We start from the raw sequence: 23,045 nt of genomic DNA, 5'->3' as shown, positions 1-23,045 counted from the left end.
TGCCCTCAATCTTTCCCAACATCAGGGTCTTTTCCAAGGATTCTTCTCTTCTCATGAGGTGGCCAAAGTATTGGAGCCTCAGCTTCACGATCTGTCCTTCCAGGGAGCACTCAGGGCTGATTTCCTTAAGAATGGATAGGTTTGATCTTCTTGCAGTCCATGGGACTCTCAAGAGTCTCCTCCAGCACCATAATTCAAAAGCATCAATTCTTCGGCGATCAGCCTTCTTTATGGTCCAACTCTCACTTCCATACATCACTACTGGGAAAACCATAGCTTTAACTATACGGACCTTTGTCGGCAAGGTGATGTCTCTGCTTTTTAAGATGCTGTCTAGGTTTGTCATTGCTTTTCTCCCAAGAAGCAGGCGTCTTTTAATTTCGTGACTGCTGTCACCATCTGCAGTGATCAAGGAGCCCAAGAAGGTAAAATCTCTCACTGCCTCCATTTCTTCCCCTTCTATTTGCCAGGAGGTGATGGGACCAGTGGCCATGATCTTGGTTTTTTTGATGTTGAGCTTCAGACCATATTTTGCGCTCTCCTCTTTCACCCTCATTAAAAGGTTCTTTAATTCCTCCTCGCTTTCTGCCATCAAGGTTGTGTCATCTGCATATCTGAGGTTGTTGATATTTCTTCCGGCAATCTTAATTCCGGCTTGGGATTCATCTAGTCCAGCCTTTCGCATGATGAATTCTGCATATAAGTTAAATAAGCAGGGAGACAATATACAACCTTGTCGTACTCCTTTCCCAATTTTGAACCACTCAGTTGTTCCATATCCAGTTCTAACTGTAGCTTCTTGTCCCACATAGAGATTTCTCAGGAGACAGATGAGGTGATCAGGCACACCCATTTCTTTAAGAACTTGCCATAGTTTGCCTTTACATGGTGATAAAGGAAGGGACCTTTATTGGTTGTACCAGCTCTGACCCCTTTTGATCGCAGTTGCTTTGTACACATTTTTCTGTTGTAGGAGGGCAAATAATGGAGTCCTCTATTGCAAGTAAGGGAAAAATGTGGACAAAAGGACTTAAATTTGGAAAGCAAAAAGAGCTACTCATCTTCTACTTTATCAGTACACTTAAGACTAAACGGCTGCTCTCTGGGCTGCAAATTGGCAACATACCAATATGGCAATGCTTCTAGAAACTGCCGCTGTGGAAATAATGGCTCAGGATTTGGAGGAAATCAGTACAAAGCGTAGAGCAATGAAATCACTTTGGAGCTTTTCACCAATCTGGATGGCTCCTGCTCAGATCCAGTTTTCTGCAACCCATCACTTGCTAGAGTTGGAAGACACAGATAAATTTTGTTACTCGTGGATGGTTGATGTGCTATTCTTTGTTGTTGTTTTCTTTCACAATTGTTGAGCTCCATATTGTTGGCACTGGCAAAATTGCTGTTTGTTGCTCAGTTTCCATGCACTTGCAATATTGATACAGAAAGTTGTTTACTATTTGTGATAATGTTCATGTAAAGTTGAGGTCGCTTTCTTCAGGGACCTGTTAACCATCTTTTGAAGCAAAATTGACTGTGTCAATTATTGCAAAAGATGCCAAGGCAAACAGTGAAGATAATGCTTTCTGACATTAATGCTTTGTTGGATCGTAGCAGACAAAAAATATAATGAAAAAAGACTGAGAGAACTATATAATGGAGAGAAAAAGCAGGGTCTTATTCTGCATATTCTTCATCGTGAGATAAGGAGGAAGGTTACTTCACCTGTGGAAACAGAAGAGGTGGGGAGAAGATTAAACAAACCATGCATGTTTATCTGAATGATTTGGGGATGGGAACAGGACACCTAAGACATTTGCTCTGCTGTTGCTGGAGAATGGTGAATTAGAAGCCAATTGATCTGAAGCCCATTTTGTGACCGGCAGAGGACATTCTATCAGCACTAAGTAGTCAATCAAGTACGGTAGGTAGATGTGCATATCCATATTAACATAGGACTGCAAACACAAGTTTGTCCTCACTTGCACACTTAACAACATTTGTCAAATGTACACACACAAAACAAGTTAGGTGTGCACTTAAAAAGGCAATGTGCCAGTTGGAATAAACTCCTTGTGGAATACTATTCCTTAGGTGTATTTAAAAGCAACGGCCTTCCAATAATGCTTTATTTTAGTCTACCTTTTAAAACCCCTGTTTTAGTATTATTTTAACATACCTCTACTACTAGAGAGTTATTTTTGTCAACTGTTGGTTGATCCATTGGCCTGGATGATTCTCTTGTAAATCTACGATTCCATGATGTGATGGTTACCCATGTACTCAGTAGAAGGGCAAATGTCAAAAGACCGTGAGAGATGGTGTCCACAATGAATTGTTGGGTGAGAAGTGAGGAAGCCAGTGCCTTCTAAATTTGTGTGGTGCTTCCAAGGTTTGACTCTATCCCAGGGTTTCCCAAACCTGAGTCTCCAGCTGTTTTTGGACTACAGTTCCCATCATTCCTGACCACTGGTCCTGCTAGCTAGGGATGATGGAAGTTGTAGTCCAACAACAGCTGGAGACTCAAGTTTGGTAAACCTTGCTCTAGCCCAGGCACCCCCAAACTTCAGCCCTCCAGATGCTTTGGACTACAATTTCCATCTTCCCCGACCACTGGTCCTGTTAGCTAGGGATCATGGGAGTTGTAGGCCAAAACATCTGGAGGGCCGCAAGTTTGGGGATGCCTGCTCTAGCCCCTTCCCTTTTTTACCTTGATGAAAGTGACAAGTCCCCCATAGAAGACTGCAACTGTGAAGAGGACCATGAAAGTGGAAACTTTGTTCCAGACGCTGTTGGCCTCCTCGAGTTCACTGTACTCATCTTCATTTTCATTGCGGATATCACACAGAGCAGTACCCATGATGGCACAGTCCCAGGAATCTGCAGGATGAGGTGAGATGATATGGTTACTCCATGGAGAAGAGATGGAGGAGAAAGTCTTCCAAAAAGCAAGAACAAAGTACAACAGCAAATATACGATGAAACAAATAAGAGACAAGGGTGCTTTGAAGCCATGTTTGTTTCTCTTTGTTGAATATAGACCCCACAAAGACCAACATTGTTCCTAGGGCGACTTTAGAGGATCAGCATACAGTGTGGATTTTGTTTGTGCAAAAGCTGTATCTGGTTATTGGATCGGGGCACAAGATGCAGCTGAAGAAGAAAGAAAGAAACACCTCATTGATTATTACTTTAATATAGAACTGCAGGATACATTAACATTGTGTGATATAACATAATGGACATCCCATCTAGCGGAATGTGAAGACAGCAGGCAGGCCAAATCAAGATGTCAAGGAAATTGCATTGTCTTCGTAATGAAGTGAATTTATCTGGTGGTAAGGTACAAACGGTGCAGCTAAGATGTATTTTACCGGAAAGGGAATTGGTTCTTCTGACTGTGATGTTTTCAGAGGAGACGTGTGCTACAAGGCATGCGTAAGAGACTCCTGCTAGCCACTTGCTTGTGGGGACTTCAAGTACGCTCACTAAGGAACATCTTTGTTTTTCATGGTCACATTTCAGACCATGAGCATCATAACCCCTCAGCGACGTTCCTTTTTTCTCCTCCTCCCACTTCACAAAGATCTCTCCTGGGTAGAAGTCTCTGACCAGGCAGAATAAGGTTACATTTAGGTCATCATTGGAGGACTGTTGCTGGAGGTAGACTTTGGGGGGCTTCATTGTGCCTGTGTTAAGAAAAGGGAAACAAAAAATGTTGGAAGAACATATTTGAAATTTACCCCGTTTATCAGTCTTTCACTTTTCCCAGAAAACTATTGGAATTGCATTTGTTGTTGTTAGAACTGGGGTGGCTATCTAATAGTATTTTCAGCATTCTGAAAGGCACAACACCCATAATTCTTTGTGGAAATCATGAAAATGAAACTGCCATAAAACAGGTAAAAGTTCATTGCGTATACAAATCTTTAAGATCAGTGGCTTCAATCCTGGTCTCAGGTGGCTTTAAATGTAGGTGATGGACGACTGTGTTTGCTCAATATTATTCTGTGTTGGCTGCAGTCTGAATTAGCATATTGAGTAAAATGGGTTAGTACTTTGACTCAATCTCCAGTAACTTTGGTGTGTTCCTGAATCACTCTGTTTTGCTCTCAGTGTCTCATATGCTCCTGCCCACCCTTTTTATAAGTCCTCACCATTCCTTCGCTCAAAGTGTTGCTTGGTTTCTCCTAGGCCATTTTGGATGCTACAGGTGAACTTCACAGTGGTTTTCCATTCAGTCAGATTCACGCGCAGTTGTCCATAGATCCAAGAAGTGCCGTTGGTTTCGTTCAAGAGTTGGGTAGTCACAGCTTTTGTGTCGGCAGGTTCTCCATCCATTGTCCAACTGACTGTTGAGTTGATGGTTGCATTTGCAAGGGGCATCATGCATGTCAGAATGGCACTTTTGTTTATAAAGAGATCTTCAAAGGGTGGTGGCTGCATTTTGATAGCTGTCTCGTTAAGAAGTGGGGCCATTCCTTCAAAAACAAATCATCATCAGATTGAACGGGTTTGAGATGTGCTCTCCAGAAATTACCTTATCCGTTGGTTTAAGGTGTCGTATTGTAATGACTAATCCAACCACAAGAAAACCCTGTGTTGGACTAGTCCAGGGGTCAGAAAACTTTTTCAACAGGGGGCCGGTCCACTGTCCCTCAGGCCTTGTGGGGGGCCGGACTATATTTTGAAAAAAATATATGAACGAATTCCTATGCCCCACAAATAACCCAGATATGCATTTTAAATAAAAGGACACATTCTACTCATGTAAAAACATGCTGATTCCCGTGCCGTCCGTGGGCCGGATTTAGAAGGCAACTGGACCGCATCCGGCCCCCGGGCCTTAGTTTGGGGACCCCTGGACTAGCCCATGAGTCTTAAGCAAAAGAGGTTTATGATTTGGATGCTATAACCAGTTCTATAGAAAATGGAAGAATCTTCCAGTTTGAGATGGGAAAGACAAAGTGTGTGTTTGTGAAACCAGCTCAAGAGAGAGAGAGAGAGAGAGAAAGATGTGGCCCAGCATTATGTCCAACTGATTCTCCCACCTTTGCGTGGAAACAGGAACTTGACATTCAGAATTATAGTCAAGTGCTCAGAGCCTGTGGTTATCACATTCCTAAAACATCTACTTCATCCCCCAATCAACCAATCAATTGCCACAACCATCAGCAATCTGCTGCCCTTACCATTTATCTCTAGCTAGCATGCAGTTATTAAAGGCACAGAATAAAAAAGTGGTATCTTAAACTTGCCCTCTGCCCTCCGGTTCCCTATGACATCTCAGGAGCTTGTATGAATAATGATAATTGTGGCTACTTAGTGGTAAGGGCTAAGCACTCTGCAGAGCCACTCTGTTCCCTATTAGGTTTGGTTTCCTTCTGTTTTCAAGGTAGTTTACCTGAATACTTACCAGAATAATGCAAGTCCTTCTTAATCATGGTGTTGGTTGAGCTGTGATTCACAGTGCATGTATAGATTTCTGGCTCTTTCCATTCTTCTCCGCTGAGTACCCAACTGCAGGTCTTCTGGAACTTCCCATTAGCAAGTGGGACCAGAGCTGAGGAGTTAGTACTGCAGCTGAGCCTGTGTCCTTTGGCGGCCCATTCAATGTCTATATTTTTGGGATAGAAGTCGGTAGCAAAGCAAACAAGTTTCTGGCGTCCCCCATCTTCCGAGGTGTAGAATGCTGTCACCTGCGGGGGAGCTGGTTGCAGAAAATCTGAAATGAAAGGGTTGACCTTTTGGTTGCAAAACAGAACACGCATGGATAGAGAGCAGAGTTCCCTGTCAGTCCAAGTGCCTGGTTAATGAACAGGGCTGTCAAATAATCAAAAGTTTGGACACCGAGAAATACGCACATTTCTTTAGAAGTAAAGCTCCTCTTCCCAATGATTTCAGTGGAAGCAACTTATGGAGGCTTGTTTCCAAGTGATGAACATACACAGACATGTTCAGCACCTGATGACGGCTGCAAACACCACATTGCTGCCATAACACCACAGGCAGAGCTATCTTACCTCCGAAGTCAGCACCGAACTGCTGCTTTTTGATGGAGGAAGTTTAGTGTTCATCTGAATGTTGAGTTGTGAGTTTCATGCATGTGTGAACTAACCTTCATTGCGGTTAGAATTGCTGCTGAGCAATTCTTCGACTCTCTTTTTTTTAGTGGCGGTGACCCAAACAACCATTTCTTCTGTGCCAAGGTTAAGCCTTCTTCTTTCATTGGCTAGTGGAGCATTTTCCAGCACCCAGACTTACCATACAAATGCCCACTGGCATTCTTCATAAGAGTTAAGGACTCATGCCCCACAATGCAGGAATAGAGGGCTCTGCTTCTCCACTCAGATGCTGGGACTTTTAGAATGCTTTGGATGGTAAAAGTGGGGCTTCCAGCTTTGGCTGTTGGAGGCCCTGTGATATATTCAGAGACATCAATGTCTGTGTCATTCTTCTTCCACCTGATGAATATTTCAGCTGGGGAGAATCCAGAGACCTCACAAGCCAGCCATGCTACAGCTTGGGACGTAGGTTGTATGAATTGTCTTGGCGACAGAATGACCAAGTTGAAAGACGGAGCTTTAACATGGTTGGGATCTATATGGAAGGGGATGAAAATAGAAATGCTCACAAGGTTGGTATTAAATTAGAAGACACATGAAGAGAGAGCACTATGTTGTTGTTGGTGAGTAATAGTGAATCACACTACAGTGGTACCTCGGTTTTCGAACAGCTTAGTTCATGAACAACTTGGAAATAGGTGTTCTGGTTTGCGATCTTTGCTTTAGAAGCCGAAGGTGCTCCGTTTTGAGTCCCGAGCTTCCGTTTTTACTGGTGTGCTGCTAATTTGCGTCCCCATTGTAATTCAAGTCTTACCTTTCCGTTTTCCTGTTGCGCTGCTAATTTGCACCCCCCCATTGTGATTGCAGTGTTCTGAGGTGATATTTGGAGCTTATATTTGGTGATTTTGTTTTTGCTATTTATTGTGCTTTTTTTGTTTTTGAGGCATTTTTGGTTAATTTGTTTTTGTGACTGTGTGAAGCCTAGCAGCTACTGATTGATTGATTGTGTGACTGCACAAATGGATAAAAGCCCACCCCACCCCCACCCCATCCGAACAATGACTATCATCAGTGCAGGTAAGGGAATTTTTTTTTTTAATTTTTACCATCTACAATACTGTTTTATTTATTTTATAGTACAGTACATTGATTATTGCTTTCATTTTATGGATCAATGGTCTCATTAGAAAGTAAAATTCATGTTAAATTGCTGTTTTAGGGGTTGTTTTCAAAAGCCTGGAATGGATTAATCCGCTTTGCATTACTTTCTGTGGGAAAGCACGCTTTGGTTTTTGAATGCTTTGGCTTTGGAACGGACTTAAATTTGAGAACCAAGGTACCACTGTATTGATATACTGAAGACTGTATTTAATTTTCATGCTAAACTTTGAGATCTACGTCCATCCGAAGCCCCATTACTTTCTCATAAATTCGAGGCCTCGTCTGATGGTTGAGTGATGAGGGACAGGCACCACATACATTTCTCTCTCTCGATCCGTAGGTATGCAGAATACTATTTCCTTTGGAGTTATCAGGTGCTACTTTCATAACCAGTAGTTGTTCACTTATCGCACATTTCTTCCATCTCTTCCCTCACCTTTGTTTTTTTGGATGCTCTGCTTCACGTCTGGGAAGAATGAGCAGGGATGAGAAATTAGGCACTGGATTGCATTTCCAGAATCCCAGGCCTCTCTGGTGATGGTCAACTGGCTTTGTAAGCTCTGGGTGAGGTTTGTGTGGCTTGTGATGTTTGCTTTTTCGGCATTCTTGGTGTAGTTTATGCCATTCACCATCCAGGTGAGTGTGGCATGGTCCAGTTCGTATCCCACAACAAGGCAAACCAAGAGAGCTTTACTTTGGGTTAGTAGTTTCTCAAGAGGTGGCTTCAGGAGGTAGAGACTGGGAGGTGGGACGCTCCCTTTGCATGCTAGAGGGGAACAAAAGGCAAAGGTGGATTTTTATGGTGGTCAGAGTAAAGCAGAGTAAATACAGAGAAATGGGGCATTACTAGGAGAAGAGGAGAAGAGGAGCTGAGGGATGGAGGGAGGTCCCAACTTTTTCAACAACACATTTGGAAACTGCACCAAATCCCCCATGGTGTAGGGTTGCCATACGCCTGGAATTTCCTGGACAAAGCCAGTGTTGGAAGCAGTGTCCCATGTCGACAGTGTCGTTTTGGGCGAAAATGCTCGACAACTTTGGGCAAAACTGAAAAAAAAACCTCAACAATTTTTGTGTCCGGATTTTCACTTTTTCAAATATGGCAGCCCTATGTGGTGAAGCCAATCATTTTCCCTTCAGACGGCCTATATTAGTCACGTCCTCAGAAATGTGATTTGTACATTCTATGCCCAACACACGATTGAAGTGCAGGCTGGGGTTGTCTACTGATAACACCTGATTCCCTGGCCTTAGATCTGACAGGAACCAGGGAAAATGTAGGAGAACAGGACAGTAGAGCAAAAGCACAATTTTTCTCTCTGGGGAGTGAAATGGACTAAGGAGAGCATGAGAGGGAGAAAGTGTGTGTGTGTGTGTGTGTGTGTGTGTGTGAGAGAGAGAGAGAGAGAGAGAGAGAGATTCTGCAGTAGGCTTGGAAGATCACCTGTGCACTTGCTGATACTGCTTCTCTGGATGTCGCTTGTATCAGGTTGCGTTGCCTTGCAGGTATACACCTGTAGTGTGTTCCATTCCTTCAGGGGCACAACCAAGTTGCTCCTGGTATAAAACTGGCCAGCGTTCTTCAGAAGGTTTGCAGGCTTGGGGGCCTCTTGAGCCTTCCCACTGGCCTCCCAGGTGACTTGGATGTTCCTTAGGGAGTTGCCATAGATGGAGCAGACTAAAGTGATGTTACCACTGTCCCCCAGTCCTGTGCTGGGACAGAGTGGGTCAGTGCTGAGAGTCAATGAGAGAGCTGTCGGCACAATCCAGTCTGAAGAGAAAGAGAGGGAAAGGCAAATCTATTTTGTAAGACTGTGGTGAGCGTTGGATTCTTCAAAACAACACTAGCGACGTTGGAATAAAACCACCAGTGGTTTGGGAATAGTATGTCCTATCTATATTCTTTTTCTTCCTGCTTTGCCTCTCCCATATTCAGCTTTGTATCTCAATCTTTTCACTATTGTTTTTGTCCATGGTTCAGCCATCAGACCAGCTGTCCCAAACCAAACAACTTTGTCTCTTAATTTCTATCCAACTCCACAAAACTCATTGGCTGCTCTGATGATGGGTGACTAACTAGGCCTGACTTAAGTGGCTTGCTTAATTTTCATTGTCATCACCTTGCCTACAAAGGTCCGTATAGTTAAAGCTATGGTTTTCCCAGTAGTGATGTATGGAAGTGAGAGCTGGACCATAAGGAAGGCTGATCGCCAAAGAATTGATGCTTTTGAATTATGGTGCTGGAGGAGACTCTTGAGAGTCCCATGGACTGCAAGAAGATCAAACCTATCCATTCTGAAGGAAATCAGCCCTGAGTGCTCACTGGAAGGACAGATCGTGAAGCTGAGGCTCCAATACTTTGGCCACCTCATGAGAAGAGAAGAATCCTTGGAAAAGACCCTGATGTTGGGAAAGATTGAGGGCACTAGGAGAATGGGACGACAGAAGACAAGATGGTTGGACAGTGTTCTCAAATCTACGAACATGAATTTGACCAAACTGTGGGAGGCAGTGGAAGACAGGAGTGCCTGGCGTGCTGTGGTCCATGGGGTCACGAGGAGTCGGACACGACTAAACGACTAAACAACAACAACAACTGAGAGATTCTGCCCAGAAATTCTGGCAATTTGTTGTGTGGTTTATTGTTCAACATTACCTTTTCTCGAGATGTTCCTGACCACCTTTGTATTTGTTGCTTTATGCGCCACCTCACATGTGTTGATCTCCACTTCTTGCCATTGAGAGATGGGCATTTTCAACTGGTTGCTGGAACTGTATGTCCCGTCTGCCATCTTTCGTTCCACAAATGTCACCTTCTTGTTTTGTGGACCAGCCTTCCACTCGATGCTCACATTTGGGGGTCTGTAGTTAGATGCGATGCACTTCAGCGTGATGGTTTTATTTTCTTGGTCTATTGACTGCAGGAGTTCAACAGTAGGTGCTTGAAGCTGGTCTGTGAAGAAACTTCTGTTATAAGTAGCCATCATAAAATGGGAAATACGTAGTAGCATTGCAGGGTGGGTTAGGAAGACATCAAATTACCTGTATTAAGAAAAAGGAATTCCTCGGGAGCATAAGCAAAAGAAATGAAGAAATTCTTCATGAGTGAAGCAAAGTGGAACAGCAAACAGGACCTTGTGTGTCTTCCTGGCATAGGCAGTAGAAGTGTTGCTGTGCGATAGGTGGGAGAAGCTGACAGAACTGAATTCTGAGCATGTGCAGAAAGTTTGGCAGCTGGTCAAGAATCAGTTGGGTGAACCCAGCAATGCTAGGTGCAGAGCAGAGGTCCTTAGGTCAATGAAGTTAAGAGTTGCGTTGAATGAGGATATATTGTCTTCACAACTGCTTACCCCTAAAAGTTATCCTGTCTGTGTGCTGAGTTCAGAGGACAAGACAATTATCTCTGGTACCAACAGACTCACCAAAGCCTGAACTCTGATCCACAAATGCGCCCCGTGTTTCTCAGGTGAATGTGTGGACTTCTCCTCATTGAAAAGCAGAGAAGTGAGGTGAGGTGGTAAGAATTGCTCTGCCTGTGGTGTTTTTTGATAGCCGTCTTGCACATGCAAGTCATCACCAGAAACATTTGTGCCATGAATATGCATGGAAACATGCCGTGAGGTTTTGCTGAGGGTGCTGCACACCACATCTGCTTGCATGGGCTTTAGGGTTAAGCTTCACACCATAAGTGAGATTCCAGGAGATATCTTACCAAGGCTAAGTTACATCCTGACTTCAAGTTCATTGTATATTAGGTTGCATCCTGCAAGTGTGTACTCTTGGTATGCGATCCTTTGCCCTGGTCCAAGTGGATTACCACCCCACTGTTAGTCTATGCTTTGGTCCTTGTTACTCATGCACCCCCTCCCAGAGGCGGAGCAAGGTGGGGGTGGTGCGCTCCGGGTGCCATCCCTGGGGGGGGGGGGACAGACACACAAAATCCTGGCCAGGCCAGATCGCCCCCCAGTCACGCTGCCACACCGAATCGCACCCCCTGGCCTGACCACCGCCACGGAGTGCGCCCACTGGCCTAGCCACCGGGCCAGAGAGCTCCCCTTGGCCTGGCCGCTGGGCCGGATCGCGCCCTCCGTCTGGGCGCGATCGCCCCGCAACCTGGGTCGGGAGTCACAGGGGATGGTGCGCCGTTACCCCGTGCTCCTGCCTGGAGGAGGCAGGCAGGGGAGAGGATGGGAAGCAGTCAGGGGAGCAGGAATGGGTGCCACACCCTCTCGATGGGCACTGCACTGCGCTCACCGTCCCATCCCTCCCAATGGGCGATTTGCCCCGCCCCTATAGGCAGTTCGCCCCACTCCCAGTTGTCGGAGAGGCTTCCTCTGCCACTGCCCCCTCCTCACAGAAATATTGATTATTCAAAGAGCTCAGTTGGTTAGATTGTGGTGCTAATAACACTAAGGTTTGATCCCCGTAAGAGACAGTTTCACATCCCTGCATGCAGGGGGTTGGACTAAATGTTCCTCAGGGTCCCTGCCAACTCTAATCTATGATTCTACTATTTGTAGTTGCAACCACTGCAAATTAGGGGCATGCAAGCAGTCATGGTCCTGTTGAAGGGAACGCAGTGGCTCAGTGTTGATTCTCCTCTATCTTATGTCTTCAGTGTTCTCCATCTACTCTTCTCTGAATCAAGGCACAGTTGCCTCTTCCTATATTGCTGAATTGGTGGCCACATCCCAACTGTAGTGTTGCGCTGGTGTAACACTGATATAACACTGGTTGCACTAGTGTACAGTGTGAAACACTGCATTGGCAAAAGAACCCTTGTACCGACTCCCAAACTTTTTACCATACCCTACTTTCCATTCCTTCATTCATCATTCATCTGAAGGCAGCCCAGTTGAGGGATGCTTTTAATGTTTAATCAATTATTTTATTTTATTTTTCTGTTGGAAGCCACCCAGAGTGGCTGGGGAAACCCAGCCAGATGGGCGGGGTATAAATTATTATCATTATCATTATTATTATTATTATTATTATTATTATATTTTGTTTTATTTGTATGCCGCCTTTCCATAGTTAAAGCAACGCTCAAGGCGGCTTACAACATGACAAGATTTACACAATTACCAACATAACAAAAGTCATAAACAATAAATAAAACACATCAAAAAGTAACACAACCAAATGGAAAGCAATTTCCGCATGAATCATAAAATCTAAAACTAAGAATACAGCATTAATATCAATCACAATTTAAAACGACATAGATAAAAAATGAAGCATTTTTTTTAAAAAAAACAAACCAACAAAAATGGCGCCTTCTCTGTCCAGCAGCAGCAGCAGCAGCACTCCTTTATGGAGCCCGTCAGGCCCCGCCCCAAGCCAGGTGGAGAGAAGCAGGGCAGGGCCCTTCAGGTTCCCAGCAGGTCACTTGTTAGGGCTTTTTAAATGAATATAGCAACTTGCAATATTTAGAGATAAGGGAAAGGAACAAGACCTTTTCCTGGGAACAGGCCTTTCTTAGCTTTGGTGCATCTATCTCTTAGCTATGACCATGTGTCATCCCCCCGAGGGCCATCTCTAGGCCCGGACTGGGTGGCATAAGGCTGGCCACCAGGGGCGTGGAAGGGGCGCCGAATGACTGGTGTCTGGGAGCAGCTGTTGCTGGCGCCCCCCCACCCCACGGTGGCAGTAGCGCGTGGCCATCGAGCTTTCTCCATGAAGCAGAATCAGCGAGACGCCTGCTGCCACTCTAGGCAGGAGTTTCGCTGATTCTGCTTCATGGAGGAAGCTCAATGGCCGTGCGCCACTGCTGCGTCCCGGCACGGCCGCTGTAGAGAGGCGTCAAGGAGGGCCCGGTCCAGGGCGGGAGGCCGAGCATCCCCCTCTGCGGGAGGTGGGCTTTGCGCCCAGGCCAGCCCCCTGCAAGGTGGTGCATGCCATCGAGGCTCCGCCATCCTCCGTCTCCGCCCTTCAGCTGCGTGTTATTGCCGCCGTGGGGGGGGGGGGGCGCTGGAGGATTCTTGAACCACGGCGCTGGGTACCCTTAAGACGTTACTGTCCCCACCCCACCCCGAATGATGTGACCTACTAAAAACGCAACCTTCTCTAGAGAGGAAAGTGTTAGAAGATAATCATTCATGCAAAAAACCTGACTGATCTTTACAACCTCAGCACCCACCTTGGGAGATTCACTTACCAATGGGTACCGTTTCACTCTTAGTGAGTGGTTGGCCAGACGAGGAATGGTGGACCACACAGATGTAGATGCCGCCCTTCCCCCCTGCTTCGTCTCTGCCAATTTTAAGGATGCTGTAAGTGGTGTACCCCTTCCCAGCTGGTGTCACTGGCCCGTTGTCATACAGTGTTTCATTCAGGATATTGTTGTCCTTCTTCCATGAGATGCTAATTTCCTCTGGGGAAAACCCATTCACACTGCAGACAAGAATCAGGGCCACGGTACTCTGAAGCGAGACGTCAAAGTTGGCTTTCGAAATGGTGATGGAGGGCTCCATGCTTTCTAAATTCAAAAGAGGGAGACTATCATTATTAATGAAGTGCCTAGATTTGTTTTTTTTTAGTAGGGAAGCTTTTAATGTTTGATGCTTTATTTGTTTGTTTTTTCCTTTCCCCTCCATGTTGTGTTGGAAGCCACCCTGAGTGTCTGAGGTAACCCAGTCAGGCGGGCAAGGTATAATTATTATTACTTTGTGGGTGCCACACTGATTTCTCACCTCAGGCATCAGAACAATGTGGTTAGGCCACAAACACCAAGGAGAACGCCAGCCATTTCCTGGCACTTAAAGGTAATAAGGTAGAAAGTTTGTAATCAGAGCAGAAGGAGAGCTTGCTAGCTGAGTTTACTTCTAGCGGCCAGATCTAGGCATCCATACTTACCTGTCTCTTTCTTGATTGTTAATTCTCTGGTTACTTCTTCATAACAACCTCCAGCCACTTTGCAGGTGAATCTGGTGCCCTTTCTCCATTGCTCCAAAGATACCGTGTGGGTGCTTTCCATCTTCTGCACTCCACTGGCGTCCTTTCCCCCCATTGTCTTCTGACCCATAGCACTGGGGTTGCCATCCACATCCCAGGCTACTTCGATGTTTTCAAGGTGGGAACCAACCACAGCACAAGTAACATTGGCTGTCCCTTCAAGCAGGTCTCTGTAGGATGGCTTGATGATGGAGACAGTGGGTTTTAGCAGCGAACCATAGCAAGCTGGAGATGAAGGTAAAATACAGGGATTGGGAAAGATCCTTTAAAATCCTTGAATGTGCAAACAAACAAACTCAAGATGAGGACGGACACTAACTGTGCATAGTTGGAAATTGTTGTTGTTTAGTCGTTTAGTCGTGTCCGACTCTTCGTGACCCCATGGACCATAGCACGCCAGGCACTCCTGTCTTGCACTGCGTCCCGCAGTTTGGTCAAACTCATGTTCGTAGCTTCGAGAACACTGTCCAAATGAACTCCTTTAAATGCAGTGGGTCTTGCTTATCAGTAGATATGCAAGGCCTGTTTCATATGCAAATATTGGATGTATGTCCCTTTTTTGAGGTAAGGAAATGTGGGTAAAATAATGTTCCTACATTTTTTTCCATTTGTAACATCTAGGCATACTTTAATAATAATAATAATAATAATAATAATAATAATAATAATAATTTATTAGTTATACCCCACCCATCTGGCTGGGTTCCCCCAGCCACACTGGGCAGCTTCCAACAAAATATTAAAATACAGAAATCCATCAAACATTAAAAGCTTCCCTAAACAGGGCTGCCTTGAGATGCCTTCTAAAGGTCTGGTAATTGTTGTTCTCTTTGACCTCTGGTGGGAGGGCATTCCACAGGGCGGGTGCCACTACCGAGAAGGCCCTCTGCCTGGTTCCCTGTATCTTGGCTTCTCGCAGCGAGGGAACCGCCAGAAGGCCCTCGGCACTGGACCTCAGTGTCCGGGCAGAACGACGGGGGTGGGGACACTCCTTCAGGTATTTGGGATGGATTATTGGAATTGATTTGACTGTAGAGAGAAACTATCTGTATTCTCTCAGTCTACTTTGTCAATTCCGTCCATCACACTCCCCCTCTGCAATATCCCTCCCTTTTAGGTGACCTGGTCTTAAGATGTTTATAACATAGCCTCTGTTGCACACATCCTGGCAAGCCCCTGATAATAATGCATAACCTCCACCCACCCACAATTCCCTTCTCCTTAAGAGCTGGTAGTTCTTACCCTGGCACTTGCTGGTGTTGTACATTATGATGTCTGGGCTGCGGGCTGATCGAGCCACTTTGCATGTGTAGATGTCCCCTCTCTCCCAGCTCTCTTTGGTGATATTCCGTCGGACAAATCCGGAGTAGCTACTGCTTTCCCCTTGGTCCGCCACCAGTGACACCTGCACACTGCCCTGCTCCACTCCTCCATTCCTCAGCCATTCAACAGAGGCTTTCCCAGGGCCAAGGCTCCGGAGGAAGCATACCAGCTCTAGGCTGGTCTCTGTGGCCTGCTCACTGCAGCTGGGGGTTAAGACGTTCACTTGGATTGGCTTTGGAATGCAATCTGAGAGCAGAGAGCAGATTTTTGTTATGTTTGCTGGATAATTCATATAAGAAAGCCTACAGAAAACCTATATAAGATGAGGCAAGATAGAAAAACAAAGTATGAAAACGCTAAGAAACATAACCTAAAGTACCGTGTTTCTCCAAAAATAAGTCACCGTATTATATTTATTTTTCCTCAAAAATACACACCATGGCTTATTTTCAGGGGATGTCTTATTTTTTCATTAAGTATGGTACAGTTTAACCTACAAGGTTAAACTGCCTATCACTATGGCTTATTTTGGGAGTATGGCTTATATTCCTTGAATGCTTAAAAACCCTGCTATGGCTTATTTTATGGCTACGTCTTATTTTCGGAGAAACAGGGTATTAACACAGTGGTGGAGATCCTGTGGTTCTTCAGATGCTGTTTCACTCCTCTCTGCACCACTCAGTCTGGCCCAATGGTCAGGATGATGGGGGGGGGGGTAAGGATCCAGCAACCTCTGGAGGAACACAGGTTCCCACCCGTGCAGTTTAAAACAACATCAGAACACACAATGCCCTCCAGATCTCAAGAGTTGGGGGTTAGGTTTCTATTTTTAAAGTGTCCTCCTTTCAAAAACAGCATGAGAAAAAGAGGAAATCTGGGGAGATTTATGTGCATTCTTTCATATTGTGTGCATCTTTTAAAAAGTAGTAAATAGCAGCTGCTGGAGCATGGGAAAGTGGGCTAATAGGATTTGCATGTGGTGTGTACACAGAGAGGAGATTAATCATTTCCCTCAAGACTGTGATCCTGACAAAATCACCCCATCTTGAAGCTGCTACTGCGCATGGGAGGGAACATAAGATTGATGTCAGTGGTAGCTCCCAATTCATGCCAAGTAGCAGCTGGAGAAGGGAGGGGGTGGAATTTTCAACTGGATCACAGTGCAGGAGGAAAAGGTTGCCTGTTTCTTGCAGCCTCTAGTAGCTGATTTTTAACATCACTTTTAAAAAAGGATGCACCGAACCATAATCCCTGTATTTAATGTCAAACATCCTCCGGCTTTCAAAGATGGCAGGTTCATCTTTCAAATGCCCATGATAATAGCGTCAATTGTATGCTTCACATGAACATTTTATAAAGTTGACTGGAAATGTATTGGGGAGGGTGGAATGTCACCTTAACGGCGGCTGCTCTTTGTCGCATCATGGTTGGCAACACGGCAGAATGTGATAAAGCATGTTGTGACTCAAGGATGTGCTTTTAGCCTTCTGGCATCAGTTCCCTGGAATGCTCATCCTTGGAAATGACGGAAGCCCTAACACTGTTATGCTTTCAATATATGTTGAAGCTGTTTCTCCCGTGCCTTCCCTAATTAGTGCATTCTATTTCTGCAGCTTTCGGTTTTTGTTGACATCACATTTCCAACTTTGTTTCATAATCTGTATTAGATCCAGATTTTAAGAATCATGTCTTTTTAAAAAAATCATGGTGGTCGGTTTATTTATTTATTTTAATGCTGCAGTGAATTAAAAACATGGGTACAATTGGCTCAAAAGAACAGCTGACTTTGTTTGTGTGTGGCATTTCTTAAGATCCCACAATCTGCTTTTGCCCCCCACCCGTCGCTGCCGCCCCACTCTAAGTATCTTACCATGGTACCGGATAGTTGCTGATGTTTGTGGTTCCCCATTTCCTGTCTTCTGGTTCACAAAGCACTGATAAGGTGTTGTTTTAAGTTCTTCGAAACGGACTGTCAGCTGACTGGCACGGTAGGATTTTCTGCCTATTTTTTGTGCTGGGAACGTTTTTACATGACTGTTGCTGGGACGCCACTCAATAGTTGCAAAGTCTACAAAATTTGCAGCAAAGAGGCAGGCGAAGGTTACATCTGCCTTGCTTTCATCGAGGCAGCAAGGCTTCAGGGGGAACATCACAGGAGCTTCATTTATATCTATAGGGAAGCAAAAAGAGAGGGCAGGTAATGGGGAATACAAAAAGACCAAAATAAATCTATGTTTACACTACAGTAGCTTTTACAAGGTACCCAGGTGGCACTTTGGGTTAAACCACAGAGTCTAGGGCTTGCTGATCAGAAGGTCGGTGGTTCGAATCCCTGCAATGGGGTGAGCTCCCCTTGCTCGGTCCCAGCTCCTGCCAACCTAGCAGTTCGAAAGCACATCAAAGTGCAAGTAGATAAATAGGAACCACTCCGGCGGGAAGGTAAATGGTGTTTCCGTGTGCTGCTCTGGTTCGCCAGAAGCAGCTTTGTCATGCTGGCCACATGACCCGGAAGCTGTCTGCGGACAAACGCCGGCTCCCTCGGCCTATAGAGCGAGATGAGTGCCGCAACCCCAGAGTTGGACACGACTGGACTTGATGGTCAGGGGCCCCTGTACCTTTACCTTTTAGCTTTTACAAATCTCCTATAGATTCCCCCACTAATGTTGCTGTTACTAGTAGTCATAGGGAAGTTTTCACATTCTTAGTTTTCAAAGCAGTCTAGCTGTCAGGGACTAGGCAGAGGAGGAATGGTGGAGACCGCTTCCCCATCATGACCCTTCCAGGGAGGAGGAAGAGGAAGACAGTGTAGGTTTACAACAGGGGTTTGAGGGAGGTCACAGCTCAGAGGCAGATGAGGAGGAAAGCTGGGGAATAATAAGAGAGGGGGAGGCAGAACCAGAGAGGCAGCTGGCTGACATGGTGTCATTAGAAAGCATCCCAGACCCTCCATCTCCCAGAACCCGGTGAGCCTTAAAAGTAGGAGAGCAAAGAGCTCAAAGGCAGAGGGCACATAGCAGCACCTGTTGAAGTGATGAATGAAGAAGTGGGAGAGATGGGGGGTTGGGGTGGAGTTTCACTTGGGACAACACCATTATCCAAGAGGCTGGGTTCTATAGCCTCTCTCTGTAAAGACTGAAATAGAAAAGGACAGTAAGAAACTTTTCCTTGTCTTTATACTTTCTTGGGCAACCAGCCAGGAGCCACTGACAGCATTCCTGACAATAGCAACATTTAGACAACATTTCTCAGCCATTTTCCATCCTCGTAATCCGCCTGAATCCTCATCAATATCCCTGTATTTTCATTTGTCCAGAACCACAGCACATGGCTTGATTTAACCTGATTTTCAGCTAAGCGTTACAGAGGTCACACAGAATATTACCTGGTGGAACAACAATCCATGTGGCAAGCAGCACATCAAAACCTTCCTCCGTTAACTTCAATGCTCCTCTTCCCACTCAGTTCATGACAGAAATGGGATTAGTTGGTTGAGCTCTATGATCCTCCAGAAATTATATCTACCTCAGTTTATCAGAAAGCCATGCCCTAATGCTACAGAACTTTAGTTTGTTGAAGACTACAAGACATTTCCAATATAGGACCTAGGGTTGTATTTCATATTATTATTATTATTATTATTATTATGCTTGCACACCAACAGAACACAAAAAGCTATACATTTACGTCATTTGTTACAAAGAAACAGAATTAACAAAAAGAAAACAAACTCATATATTTTGACAATAAATCTTCTTAAAGTACATCTAACTTCCTGTCATCTCCATACTTAATTTCATATTTACTAACTTGCTGCAACTCCTTCATGGATCACTGCCTTGTCATGGCGAAGGTGCTTGAATAACTCAGAGAAGCTATGAGCTATGCCATGCAGGGTCACCCAAGACGGAGAGGTCATAGTGGAGAGTTTTGACCAAATGTGATCCACAGGGCCTCCCATGCTACACCTCTGTGAACAGCCAGCATCTTGTTTTCAGTTTTATCCTGTGTTTAATTCAAATCAGCCAACATTTTGTGAACTGCCCAGAGGCCTTTGCTGTATATAAATGCCAACCAATAATTCAATGTATCTAGGTCTTTGTAAATGGGCATCCTTGCCACCTTGGCTTCATGAGTTGAGAAAGCTTTGATGGTTTTCTCCTCGTGGCACTTCTAAGCAGGAAGTCTGATTTAGAATGATGAGCTATAGTAACCACCTCTAGGAATCTGCTCCTTACGTACTGCAAGATGGAGACTGGGTCAACATTACTTGTCAGCCCATGACTGACAGGCCCACCACACACACCAACAACTTCACTTCCATGGCTCCCCTATTCAAAATGGAACCCTCACCAAATAAAAGAAAAGAAAACCATCCCCAAGAGTGGTTAAGATGACAAAAAGTTCATTTGGCTTCCCACCCTGCAAAGGTCAATCATTTCTCTTTTCCTTTGCCTTTCAATAGCATCTCCACATTCTATTGCTTTCCACCCTAAACATAGTTTTGTAGTGACTAAGGAGTCTCCCTCTCAAGTAAAGCACTAACAAGCTTCCAATATCAAATGCAGTAAGCACACCTGCCATCTTGAAATTTAGTTAGCCCTTCCAAAATAATTCCAACAATAAACTATCCCTGTGTGCCTCTGGTTGAAATAGTGACTTGGGATTCAGTCATACCAGTAATTACAAGTAGCAACTACAGCAAAGGTAATAATTCACAAGCAAGATGCTGTGTCAGTGAAGAATATATCTTTATTGCAGTATTATATAGCAATCACAGTATAAATGAGAAACATTCTAGTCGGTACATGTTGTGCAATGATTCTCTGTCTGTTGAAAGTTAAAAGTGCAATATTCACATTAAGGCTGTCGACCAGGTATACAACTATAGCTGAAATGAAACATGACTACCAAAGAGATGCTGGAAAACACACATATACACTCGGAAAAGTGAAGCAAAATTGCACCATAGCTCTAAAATGTAAACAGTGGGTCTAAATCTAGTTCAAACCAATGGGTATCATGAGGTCATGATGCAAAGCAGGACAGAATGGCAACCCTGTCCCAATGCATCCTTCCTTCCTTCTCCAAAAGTGGACGAAGAAGTCAAGTCCTTTATTATGTTGCTGGTGAATAGAGAAGTCCCTGTCCATTGCCAGAAGATCCCTTCACGCTGCTATTTCACCTGGAATTGGGAAAGAAGAAGAACTAATTTCACTTCTGAAGAAGTGCATCATGCAAGGACCTACCCTTTTGCAGCCTCTCATCCTGCGTAATGTGGAGTACCCCTACGATGTCCAAGAATGCTGGGCTCATGAAATAAAGGGTGAGAGGAAAGAGCAATAGTTGGCAACAGTGGGAGTGGGTAGAGGAATGGACGGGGAAGAAGAAGCTGAGACAAAGTGGAGAAGAGCAGCTGAGGAATGAAGGTTGGGAGTCACAGTAGAGGAGAGAAGCCATGGTAGAAGAGAACGGAGAGGGAAGTGGACAGGCAACACAGTAGAGAACAAGTGAGCACCAGCTACTGACTGAAGCTTGACTTGCAGAATGGTTTCACAAAATGGTGCCTGTCCTTGGAGCTTGTTCTGGCCTACTCTTGTGAAGCCCACTGGCTCTCTTGCCCTCCCGGTTCCACTTAGTATAAGAGAATGGCTATTGCCCGTTTCACTTTAGCACACTGCCTTCCATTTGTTTTTTACCTTTATGATGGTCACAGTGGCACTGTAGAACAGGCTCACGAGAAAAAGGATGATGAAAGTGGAAAGGATGGATGAGATGTTTTGGAATTCCTCATCGTCGGCGTCCACGATCCCATCTAGGTAAACTTTGGACAATACACGGAGGTCAGCACTTTCTGGATGGTGATTTCTTAATGCAGCTAAATGACACAGAGAGCAAGAGAATGTTGCACAAACAAGGTGAGGGCCGAGGAGCTCAGTGGGGGGGGGGGAATGGGAAAGAGAAGATTTGGGAGGCAGCAGAGTTCAAGTAAGTGACAAATTATTGCTTAGTGGTGCCTCAGGCACACCAGAATTCTGCACTTGTGGTATGAATGAGGGGTGCAAATGAAAGATCTACCTACATATCTATGTAAATTCATGGGAATGAAGGTTGCAGGCAGTTGCATGCTGCTATGAGGGGCAAAATGGCAAAGCAACTAAAGTGAGCTCATGCCCAAAGAGTTGAATTCATGCTTCTTGGAGCCATAGATTTTTTTTAAATGAACTCTGCATAGCAATACCTACTTAATGAATGGGGAATGAGATGTTGCAAACTAACCCTGTTAAGCCCTCATGAATTCGATAATAATTTTCCTCCTGGCCCTGATGTTTTTGTGAAGTCCTTGGAAGGACTGCATTCCAACTTGCAAAAACCGCCTGTTACAGTACAGCTATTTATTACAGAGTCATAATATGATGTGATATAATTTTTGGAATTGATTTTGCAAAATCCACTCTGCAATGAAGGGAAGAGAAGATGTCTCATTTTGGGGATTTCCCTGCGTGGGAGGTTTTTTTTTATTTTAAATGTCTCACTATTTAGTTGTATGTGTCACTCATTAGATGATTGTTTTCTACAATTATTGTGAGTTATTTTAGCATTTTATTTTTCACTCTCCGGGCACACAGCTTAGCCCGAGGCCCCACCCCGGCAGCAGTATTTTAGCATTTTATGTAGGTGTTCTAAGCCTACCAAGGACTTTACAATTAGTATCTCATTTATTATCACAGCTCTGGGTCAGTCAGGATGTGAGATAAAGCGGTTTGCCCAAACATACCCAATGAGATTGGGGCTGAGAACTAAACTTACAGGTAGATCTTCTGGGCTTAAAGTATAGCACTCTATTATCCCACCATACCAGCTTATCATGCAGTATTTTATGTGTATCCACACATGAATGTCCATGTGTGTGTGTGTGTGTGTGTGTGTGTGTGTGTGAGAGAGAGAGAGAGAGAGAGAGAGAGAGAGAGAGAGAGAGAACCTTATTTCCTTTTGTGGATTTCCTTTGGATTCACCCCTGGTTACAAACATATGTAATGCAAACTGCGGTTGATTATATGTCATCTAAGTCTTGGTTAATCAGAGAGTGGTGGCCACGTATACCAAATACGAAAGGAAATTGAGTATAAACATAGCCCATTCATTGAGACTCCCCAATGTGGCAACTGGATTGCAACTCAACAATGCAAAATGTGGAAAACCCTCCACCTTGCTGTGGAATGGCTCAAGAGTGGGATTTTGGCTCAACCTTATTCCACAGCTTGCCAGGGCCAGGAAGGAATGGGAAACAGTATGGGTGGTAAAGGAGGACTTCTGCATCCTGGTGCCTGTTGGTCTTCATTTAACTGAACACGGATGAGGCAACTGAAGACGTGCTTGTCTTTGTCATAGCCAAGCATTCCTCCCCGTGGGGTTGAGGGAGAATATATAGTATAAGGATGACTTATGTCTTCAAATAGGCAACTTGTTTCTGTCCTCATTCTCCCCCTAGCTCCTGCTAGCCAAAAATCAACGGCAGAGGATGCTTCCAGGGTCCTTAATCTAAAT

General features: G+C 44.7%; 1 protein-coding gene across 1 annotated transcript; it reads right to left on the bottom strand.

Annotated features, from left to right (window-relative positions):
* Positions 1-888: 888 nt before the first annotated feature.
* On the bottom strand, positions 889-17,650 carry LOC118078110 (uncharacterized). The gene is made up of 13 exons (XM_035101836.2): positions 17,371-17,650; positions 15,420-15,746; positions 14,079-14,402; positions 13,381-13,701; positions 9,880-10,176; positions 8,668-8,994; positions 7,660-7,989; positions 6,262-6,597; positions 5,414-5,722; positions 4,155-4,478; positions 3,372-3,686; positions 2,708-2,877; positions 889-1,722 (listed from the first exon to the last, which is right to left on the bottom strand). Exons 1-13 carry the CDS (start codon positions 17,648-17,650, stop codon positions 1,714-1,716), a joined length of 3,669 nt encoding a protein of 1,222 aa, XP_034957727.2. The 3' UTR covers positions 889-1,713.
* Between the last annotated feature and the right edge of the window lie 5,395 nt (positions 17,651-23,045).

Source organism: Zootoca vivipara, chromosome 13 (assembly GCF_963506605.1).
Source record: "Zootoca vivipara chromosome 13, rZooViv1.1, whole genome shotgun sequence".
Lineage (NCBI taxonomy): Eukaryota > Metazoa > Chordata > Lepidosauria > Squamata > Lacertidae > Zootoca > Zootoca vivipara.
The sequence above is the reverse complement of the archived record's forward strand: the minus strand, read 5'-3'. Positions and strand labels throughout refer to the sequence as shown.